The 10500-nt window shown below is 45.6% G+C and overlaps 1 protein-coding gene across 4 annotated transcripts in view; it reads right to left on the bottom strand.

The window, feature by feature from the left end:
• Positions 1–1167: 1167 nt before the first annotated feature.
• Positions 1168–10500, bottom strand: part of TENM4 (teneurin transmembrane protein 4) — a 605662-nt gene continuing 596329 nt past the window's right edge. For 3 of the 4 annotated variants that reach the window (XM_031066102.1, XM_031066104.1, XM_031066105.1), the window contains one exon: positions 8047–8805. In XM_031066102.1, coding sequence (XP_030921962.1) covers positions 8047–8805 — 759 coding nt within the window. Of the gene's footprint in view, positions 8806–10500 lie in introns of all 4 variants that reach the window. The other variant, XM_031066103.1, reaches the window with a different exon arrangement.

The raw sequence follows: 10500 nt of genomic DNA, 5'->3' as shown, positions 1-10500 counted from the left end.
AGGACAGAGGATGGAAAAACTAAAACTATCCAGCAGCTGGAAAGTGGACTTTGTGCCATGGGGCTGCAAGTGTCCATCCCGCTCAGCATAGCACAGAGAGAGCAAAGGAGGAACTTGGTTGGTGTCAAGGGGACGTTTGCTTTGCAGGACGGCTTGAGGAGCTGCAGTTGGAAAATGAAGGCTGTGGAACAGGGCCCTGAAAGAAAAGCATATTGGTGGAAAAGATAACATCCCACAAGGAATGGCCAAGTAAGGGCAGAAACCTTAGGGAAACCTTGCAGGCATCAATATCCACCAGCAGCTGGACTCCCCTCACCTTGCTCAAGACGTGCATGCAAAGAGGCCTCACCTGGTTCCTATGGCTCTGCCTGGCGTCAAGGGAGAAAGAGAGATGCTGTTTATTTCCCCTATCACAGCCATCTACCTCCAGAGGAGAGGGATCCCACACAGAACTGGGCTTTATTCTAAAAGACCCAATTTCATCTGGTTTTGGAGAGCAGAACAATGCTCATGCAGTAAAGCTGGATAGCAACTCCCCACTCCTCCTCCAGTGATCACTGCCCAGTCCTATGCTTCATTTTCCCATTAGGTTCTCCCCAAGGACCACACAAGGATACTTCCCTCAACACGTGTTTTCTGAACACACGTTTTTGGCCCCTGTTTCCTGAAGTTATTCTGGATTTTTTCCTGAAGCACCGGAGCAGGCTGCCAGTGGGGCTGGGCCAGGAAGTATCAAGAACCACAAGAGAGTTTCCCTGGGTCATTGCGGAATGCGCTGCACCAGCTTCTCTTCCCTCTCTGATGAATGAGGATCAGATGCACAGGTTTCTGCTGGATGTATCACTGAATCTAATGCTATCCTGATTTGTTGAGCACTTTTTGGAATTCATAATGTAGTTTCTCAGTCAGCTTATCCTTCTACTGGAATAGGGGCTCCTGCAGTAGAGAGAGGCTCTGAATCCCAAGCATCACCTCTTGGACTGGCAAAGGCTTGGGGCACCTGCAATCCCATACTCTATGTGCAGGTGGAAATGTACCTTTAGGTGCAAATTTGAGGACTGGGGGGACATTTTGGTCAACTCTTTTGCCAGGTGAATCTTCCATGTAAGGACCAAGCAGCTGGGGTGAAGAAATCCAACATTTTCACGGAAAAAAAAGAAAACACTATTTAAACACAAAATATTCTTTTATTTGTCACTGAAGGCTACACATGGTCATTTCTGTCTGTTTGCTTTTTTTTTTTCTAGAAGGTATCTACATCTGCACTTATTTACAGCCTGGTTGTATTTACACAGTCAAGAATACAGCATTAGAAACACAAAGTATCGAGAAAAAAAAATTTCTCAAAAAATTAGTTCCAGACTTCAGGAAAATTATTACACAGGGTAATGACAAGAGTCTTCAGTGCTGGGCTTACAGATGCAGCTTTGATACAAAGTCCTCTTCTTGGCCGGAGCTGCATTAGAAGTCCTCTCACAAAATAAACATTTTACTTTTTAGAAAAGTGTGATTCTTTGATTGGTTATTTCAACAATATCTATGAACTGTCCAAACACTTTATTTTTCTTTTTTGAAAGTTTTAGTGTTTGCTTGAACAATTTCCATCTCTAAGGAAAAAAAATTATATATATATATATATGTATATATTTTTTTAGCTAATTTTCATTTGTCGTTTTCTGTGCTCCCCAGAAAGCACTGACCTCTGGAATGGGAGTTAACAGCTGAGCTATGTAACACTTGGTCAGGAACACAAAGTTTTATGGTAATTAAAGGAGAGTACCAAAGAAACACAGAAGATTTCCCTAGGGTGGGCTGTGTCGCTTTTGACTGCGGTGGCAGAGGATGGAAAAATGCCACAGGAAATGGCCCCCAGGACATGCAATGGCCCTTCATACAGGAGGGAGAAGGGGGGTCCTGAACAGGGCCCACCGTGCCCCCGAGGTGTCTGTTTGAAGTTTGCTCTACAGTCGCAAGTAATTTTATTTAAATATATTCAAGAGATGAAAAAAAAACCCCAAAAAAACAACCCAAAAAAAAAGAAAAAAAGCAAAGCAAACACAAGAAGGCTTTGGGTCATTTTTTTATTTTTACAAAACTCATGAAAATTCTTTGGTGTAACGGGGGAATATTTAGCGATCATAATAAAATGAGAGATTATAACAAAAAGAGGTACTGAAAAACTAGCTTGTCCTGTGGAGGACTGTAGCAACAGGAGCAAAAATGCCCCAGGCCATGCTCGCCATGGGATGGAGGATGCTGCTGGCCACATGTCAGCCAGATTTTATCTTATCAAATGTATCCCTGGCATGGAGGCACTGTGTTCATATTCACCAGGTCTGGCAGTGCCACCAGGGTGAGGAGATAAACTGAGTAAGATTTAACAAGCAAAGCGATCTCCCTAGCTCCATTATTAATGTTACAAGCAGTCATTTCTCCTCCCCTTTTAAAAAGCAGCCACAGGACTAGCCATGATCCCTGGCCCTGGTTTCAATTACGCCCAGATTGAATCAAAACAGACTGCTGTGCCGTAAATACGAGGGGGGCCCTCTCTGTAAATCGTAAAATTGAATTCTAAAATTTCATGTTAAGAGCCTTGTCTTTGCATAATGGATTGTGCTGCCATCCATCACGGTGACACTTACAAGTCACAGCTGAAAAAGTACTTTATTAGATTTTTATTTTTTTTTGAACAATTTTGATTTATTCTGGTTACACTGTCTGTATAACAGACTGAGCAGAATTTCATGCCAGGCCCTATGCTCAATAAAGAAACTACAGATATATTACAGAAATCCCTCACTGTTCCTAAGTTACGGCCAAATGGTGTCTCAGGGACTGCTCCCAGTCATCTGTGTCTTCTAAACCTGAATCAAGCACGGGGCTCTTAATGACCTTCATCTCATCAGCTCTCGCCTGGTGTTGTTTAGCATTGTTGGCCCATTTTCACTGTGGCTCTGATCAATAGCTGTGATGACAAAGATATGATGAGCTCCGTGACTCCCTCCGGTCACTGCTGCTTAATGATTTTTCCAAGTGCCAATCTCCAGTTGAAAGGGAAAAAAATAAAATAAAATAAAGATCTCAGAGGAAACAAATGCGGCATTTCTCGTGATGCCTAATTGGTCTTGCTCCTCTCCCCCTGGGCTGGGTTCACAGGATGTTTTTCAGCTGCAGAGTCCTCATGGCACTGCTTAGGTTTGGATGCCACACCAAGTAAATCCCATCACTGTTATCTCTTCAAATGGAGCATGTTTCAGTACCAGCTCCAGCTACTGAAGACTTGAGCTGTTGCTCCTTATTGCTCTCACTGAGAGATGGAGCCTCTGCTCCAAAGCACTGGATTTTCTCCTCTGAGCTGTGAGATTTGGTCAGGATCCTTCTCACTGCTCTTTGGACTGGAGACAAGACCAGAGTTGAAAGTAAGTGAAGTTACACCTTTGAATTTTGATAGGGAACACCTTTTGGTGAGGGCCGAGTCCTTTTCTGGGAGTCAAGAACGAAAATGACTTCTCAAAATCAAACCTTAAAGCACGTGAGACTTAAAGCACAGTGACATTTTCCCCAGAAGATGGTCAGCCACACCTTTCAATGGACCTTTGAAACAGCATCTAGAGCAATTGTTGACATGCTGGAGGGAAGGGATGCCATCCAGAGGGACCTTGACAAGCCTGAGTGGCAGGCAGTGTGAACCTCATGAAGGTCAGCTGGGGCAATCCCAAGCACAAATACAGGCTGGGCAGAGAATGGATGGAGCGCATACCTAGGGAGAAAAACCTGGAGGTGTTGTTAGGTGAGAAGTTCAACATGATCCATCAGTGAGCACTCACAGCTCAGAAAGCCAAACGTGTCCTGGGCTGCATCACCAGCAGTGTGGGCAGCAGGGCGAAATTCTGACCCCTGCTCTGCCCTAACCAGATCCCAGCTGGAGTGCTGCATCCAGCTCTGGGGCCCCCAACACAAGAAAGATGTTGAGCTGTTGGAGCAAGTCTGGAGGAGGCCGCTAAGATGCTCAGAGGGCTGGAGCACCTCTGCTATAGAGATAGGTTGAGTGAGTTGGGGTTGCTCAGCCTGGAGAAGACTCTGGGAACCCCCTAGAGACCCTTCCAGTGCCTAAGGGGCTCCAAGAAAGCTGGAGAGGGACTTTGACAAGGGCATGGAGTGACAGGACAATGGGGCATGGCTTCAAACAGAGAGAGTAGATTCAGTATTGGGAAGAAATTATTTCCTGTGAGGGTGGTGAGGTACTGGCACAGGTTGCCTAGAGAAACTCTGCATATTCTATCCCTGGAAGGGTTCAAGGCCAGCTTGGATGGGGTTTTGAGCAACCTGGTCTAGTGAAAGTTGTTGCTGCCCATGGCAGGCGGTTGAAACTGGATGATCTTTAAGGTTCTTTCCAACCCAAACTAGTCTCTGATCCTATGATAGGGAGTTAGTGCTGTGGGATTTGCACCCAAGAACTTCCACTCTTATGGAAGCAATAAATTACTCCACACCTGCACACAAGCAAAGCAAGAAGGGCCAGGCAACCAGAATGGTTCCATGGGGAGGCAAAATGGACAACAAAAAGGTTGGGAAGGAGCTGCAGCGCCATCAGTAAAGTGGAAATGCACTTGGGATCCTGTAGAAAAAGCATTTTTCACTAATGAATGGGTAAGTTTAGTGCTTCAGGACTGAAAATGTTGTTTTGCCATCTAGGTGAGGTGGAAAGCTTTCACAGAGGCTGAGGATTCAGGAATGTAGTAGCTGTCTTTGGACAGGTTTTTCCCCAGTATTAGACAGCCATCCCTTTTAAATTTTGTTTTGATAGAAAGGAGCAACATATACATATATATACTTTTATAGATATATTTTTCCCCCTTTTGACACAATGTCCACAGTTTCCATACCGGCTGCAGGCCCAGGAGAAGACTGTCATGGACCTGGCAGGCAGACAGGCACAGTCACATCCCAGTGCTGCTTGAGGATGCAGAAAAATGCAACACGAGGGTCTTGCCTTGGCCATGGCACAGAGCTCTGGGATCCTGGCTCTGGGCATGCTGGACAAGCATGGAGGGACTGGGAGACTCTTGAAAAATGGGTGAACTCCTCAAAGTCATTAGCTCATGTAATAACCTGAAGAGTCTGTGTAAGGCTGTAGAGGTGCCATCTCAGGCTGGCAGGGTTCCAGTATTTTACACTCCAATCTCTTTTCTTGACTCCGTGGAAAAATGGCCCATTTACTCTTGCACTGCACCTCTTGGCATCGTAACACATGGACGCAGATGGATACAGAAGCACCACTTTTCTTCGGAGCCGCTTGGAATGGGGCAGTGTAAATGGGAGGCACAATGAGCTCTCTCTGCTCTGTGGGTCTTTTACCAGGGGTTCATACCTTTTGACCCTGCCTCCTGCAGGTCTCTTTTTGTTCCATTCATGCTGTTTGAGACACTCACAGCCATCACAAGTTTGAGGTTTTAAGAGGGATTTGTCCCTGGTGTGACTTGGAGACGGGGAAGCAGGGAGCTGGACAGCACTGGCAAGAAGGTGCTGCTTCCTTTGAGTAGGTTGTTACTGCTGGTTTGGATAACACTGCCCCTGACCCCCACCTGTGCATCCTCAGGGCAACCGAGGCTTGCCAAGCACTTCATACCAGCCATACAGGTGGCAATGCCATGGCCTTTTAACCATCCCTGGCAGGCAGCTGCCAAAGCAACTGCTCCCTTGTAAAAGCCTGGAGCAGGTCTGGCCGTCATGTCTTCTCCCACCTGGCTCTGCCAGAAGTGAATACCCTTTCCAGCTGCCTGTGGTTCACTCCTGCTAAAGTAATAAAGGTTGTGTGCTGCAAAGGGTGGTTCAGAGTACAGTGCTGGGACACAGCACCAGCATCAATACCCTTGCTGCAAGCAGGAGAGAAGAGCAGAAAATCAAACCCATTACATTGGTCATTGCCACACAGCCAAAGGTATTAGGGATTCAGAACTGGAGGAGGAACAGTCTGTTAGGGGAATTTCCATCCCATCACCTTTCTCCTGGCAAGCACCCGGGAACTGACAGGCAAGGCAGACGGAACTGGCAGCCGACTTCTACAGAGAAACCGTGAGAGCACCGGGGCTGCCAATGTTTCACTGCTCGAGGACTGCATGGCCAACACACGCCCCTGCTGTATCTGGGGCTGAGATCCTGCAGAGGGTGTCAGTCTGTGCTGGAGGGTGGCAGTAGTGGTGGCATGAGTGCAGAAGAGCTGCCTCGGAGTACACAGGTGCACTGTAGGATTCCGAGTAAGGAAACAGCCTTGGCATGGACTTGCACATCTCGGGTTATCTCTCTGCAGAACTGGGAAAAGCCAAAGTGGATGGAATTTAAAAAAAAATAAATCAGGGCTGAGCTGTTCCCAGAGAGACACAAGAGAGCTCTTACAGTCAGGACATATGCAGGCATCAGTGTGATAGAGACACCTATCTAGGACCAGGGCTGGCCACCTCCAGCCAGAGCTCCATTGAGAGGTGGGGTAACACTTCTGCCTGCAGGAACAGCACAGGACTGTTTCAGGCGGGGAAGAGGATGCTGAGCTCATCTCCTTGCTCCCTTGAATTTCAAGGACTCTTGCAAATACCAGAGCACAGAGGTTATGTGAATAAAAATTACATTAGCATGCTGAGCAACTTTGTCAGCAGTTTCGTATTAAAGCACTTGGTCCTCTCTGTAGTGGGCATTTCCATTGAACCTCCCCCTCGTCACTGCTAACAGTCAAGTGGGCTCTCCATTAAATTTGAGCTCATGTAAGAAACAGTGAGAGGGTTGATTTCAATATTCTCCTTCTTGTTCCACCCAGCACAAGCTGTTGCTACTTATTAAACATTTTAAAATCCCTGCTGCCAAAGTCCCCAGGAGACATTTATCTGCCATAGTCATAAACGACTTGCCAGCATGCTACTCCAAACTGCATTTCCCAGCCAATAAATACAAGCTCCAGAATCAGGAAAAGCAGGGTTTGGCTCTAATTTTCAGTGGTATGTCACTGGGATACTATAACTACTTTTAAATTCAAATCAGCCTCCTAGAAATTAACTGGTTTTATCAGATACAGCACAGTGGACTGTTAAACACGTAGCCTCATGTACTGAAACACTATACATTTAATGAAGTTATGCCATTAGCAAATGTACAACATGGGTGCATTAAATCCACCTATAGAACAGCTCTATGTATGAGAGAGGATTTATTTTAGCTTTTCTCAATAGAGCAGGAGTCCCTTTTCTTGGCTTTTGCTAGGTTATTTAACTAAAACCAGGATTTGTGCACACACAAAAAAACCCAAAAAGTATCTACTCTCATAATGAAAAAAGACCAATTTTTTCTCTCTTTTTATTCCAGTTCAGGAAGGAAGAGAATCATCTTGCAAGGTAATATAATCAGCTCCTTTGCCTCTATGATCTACTTCTGCTCAGCAGGAGCCCCCAGAGAAACACTTTAGGTCCCAAGTGAAACGTGAAAACTACTTGTAAGGTCCCTTTTGAGGCACATGATTCGGACGGTCACTTTCAGAATATCAGAATCAGCATTGTCTTCCATCTCCTTTCTTTCTGGGAAGAGCTCTCTGGCATGCCATGGGCTCCCCCTGTTCCAGGTGGAAGGCTATGTCCCTGCCCCAAATCAGAAAGGGTTAGGATGACACAAGTTAGCACAGACACCCATTTCGCACTTACACCTAAGGATGTATGTTGACGACTCCCCACCTCAAATTCCTCACAAAGAGGGGGAAAAGAAACAAAAAAACCCAAACCAAACAAACAGAAAAAAGGACAAGAGACAGTCAATTTCACTGTGATCACACTACGGCAAAATATACCTTCTGTTCATTGCAAAAAACGCATGAAGGCCAAATTAAAGCGGGGAGAAAAGTATGTTGCATGAGTTACAGTGCAACCGTATTATTCCTTCTCTTTCTATTTTCCTCCCACCCCACCTTGTTCAGTTTAGAAAAAGGATTGAGTACAACACAGTCAGGTAAGTGGCCACAAAAGAGTAGCTGTCTTTGGCAAGAAGTCACCGCATTGACCCTCTCTGTCACCTTCTGCCCATTTCGCTCTGTCTCATGAAGTGGATGTTGTTGGCGCTGTCTGAGAGTTCGGGGTACTGCTCCACTGAGATCACAAAATAGCCATCGTAGCCCTGTACCCGGCCCGTGTTTAGCACTTGTTGCTTCTCCCCTTCTGTCCATGAGCGAATACCCTCCTCCCCATCCCGCAGTCTCTGCTGTTCCCGGGACCAAGCTTGGTTGACGGCGCGCTGTCGGGCCAGCTCCAGGACACGTGCCTTCTCCTCGTCCAAGGTGGTCCCGTAGCGTGTGTTTAGACACAGTGCACCGTACTGGAGCTGGATGTCCGTGTAGCGTCTAGTCCTCCCACTCAGCACTGTGTTGATCTGGGACACTGTCACATTCACGCCGTTCTCCAGGGTTCTCCGCCCGCCACTGAGGCCCAGGATGGACAGGTCGCCCTCCGATGGCCCCTGCTTGATGAAATAGTGCGTGTCCACCCCGTCGATGGTGAAGTGCAAGTTCTCCAGGTAGTGGGCATTGTTCAGGATAGCCGCGATCCTCCGTCCGTCCTCATTGGCTACGCTGATGATGTCAGTGGCCACACGCCCGTCCTTCATGGCGAACTTGACGCCCTTGCCAAAGATGGAGCCTCCAGAAGCAAAGTTCTTGTTCTTCTTGACGTGCTGGCACCCAGCGATGCTGGAGCTGTAGATCTGTTCAAAGCGCTCCAGGGTGACAAAAGCCTTCAGCTGCTTCTGCACTTCACACTGGACCCCCAAAATGGACTGAGCAGGGAGAGAAAGAAGAGAACGACATATTAGAAAGAGAAACCTGATGACCCAAAAACATTATTAGGATGCTGGAGAGACAGAGAACATACTGGAAACATGTAATGAAGAACTCCATTATTTTTTCCCCCTTATCACATTTTTTCAAAATTTTAATTCCTTTTCACGGAAGAGACATGTTGTCCCCTCCTAATGCTCATTGTTTCTGAAAACTGAACTGTATTTAATCTCATAGATTGAAGGATGTAAAGGTAGAAAATTATTTTTTTGCCTCAGTAGTGTGGGTGTTGAGTTTGGATGCATAATTAGACTGTGTTTCAGTGTTCTTCTGCATATAAGAAACAATTCGTCTTGTGGCCATGATGCTTTACCAAATGCTTTCAGACTTTCTGTGAAGCGTGGAAGTATTTGTAAAAGTTTCTTCTATTTTAACTCCACATTGTAACTCCTTGTGCTGCCTTCAAAGGCCCTGCATGACCTGCATGACCCTCAGAGTGGCCATAACCTCTCCATATTCCATTTCAGCCTGGCCAAAGCAGGTTATTCAAAACTCAAGGAAGGCATTAAATCCAAAAGTTATTTCCTGGACACCTCTACAATTTGCTAGGCTCCCTGAGTTAAGGCCAACCACACCTGATGCTCAAGTTTTAGCTCATATTGAAGTAAAACCGAGAGACAACAGCCCAGATCATTTGCAGTCCGGTGCAATACAAAGTCACTTTTCCTGTTAGGGTATAATGGAGCAAGAACACAGTGAGTCAGCAGCTCATCATTACTGCAAAATGTTCTGGAAATGCTCCCATCAATTCATGGCAGTGCTGACTTACAGACTCCTGTTCACGAACAATTATTTGCTCAAATTTCACAAAAGCAAGAGGATTCTATGACAAAACTCTCCTGGCACTGCCAGCGGCTCAGTTCAATAATGTAATGACACCCAGGATTAAAAATAGGCTACAAAGTTTACTCCATTCCAATTATTTCAAGGAAATTAAACAGCCATGAAGGATATTGCCTTAAAAACTGTCCATGAACTAGAGATTCACATCCTGGGTGCAAGAAGACAATTCAGATGATGCAGGCATTTCAGTGTGGACCTATCACACAAGACTTGTAACATAACAAGTGAAATAAACCCTCATTTCCCTGGTGGCCATTTCCAGGGAAGAGTCGTAAAGTATTAAAAAAAAAAAAAAAAGGGGGATTGAGCATTGCCACTTAGAAGTTATGAGCAGTTTTGACTGGTTAAAAGAGAAAACTATAAGGGAATAGAGGAATACAATTTCAAAAGCACATTTTAGGTTCTAGAACTTTAAAATTCCCAGAAATTACTTTTGTTCAAAGTGCTGAGCAGGCTGGTGTACCTTCTCCATTTCCCTTTTTGATTGACAGCATAGCAGGTGGAGCAGGAACCAGTTTCCTATGAAAAAGGAGCTCTTTCTGGTTTTCTGCATCCTGCCTGTGGGGCATCTCACACGTCCCCTAGAGAGCAATATAATTAACAGACTGATAGGGAGCCGAGCCCATCTTCTCTGCCAATTGCACAAGTGCTCTAATTATGCAAAAAATGGACGTAATTAATGTAGATGTCAGTGATGATGGACATGGAACAATTAGTCTTCTAGGCTTCATGAAACACTTACTGTTCTAAACAAGTGCACACTGCACAGCCTTGGTAATTAGCCACTTCCT

This window comes from Geospiza fortis, unplaced genomic scaffold (genome assembly GCF_000277835.1).
Source record: "Geospiza fortis unplaced genomic scaffold, GeoFor_1.0 scaffold16, whole genome shotgun sequence".
Classification (NCBI taxonomy): Eukaryota; Metazoa; Chordata; class Aves; order Passeriformes; family Thraupidae; genus Geospiza; species Geospiza fortis.
Note: the sequence above shows the minus strand (reverse complement) of the source record. Positions and strands in the feature narration are given on the sequence as shown.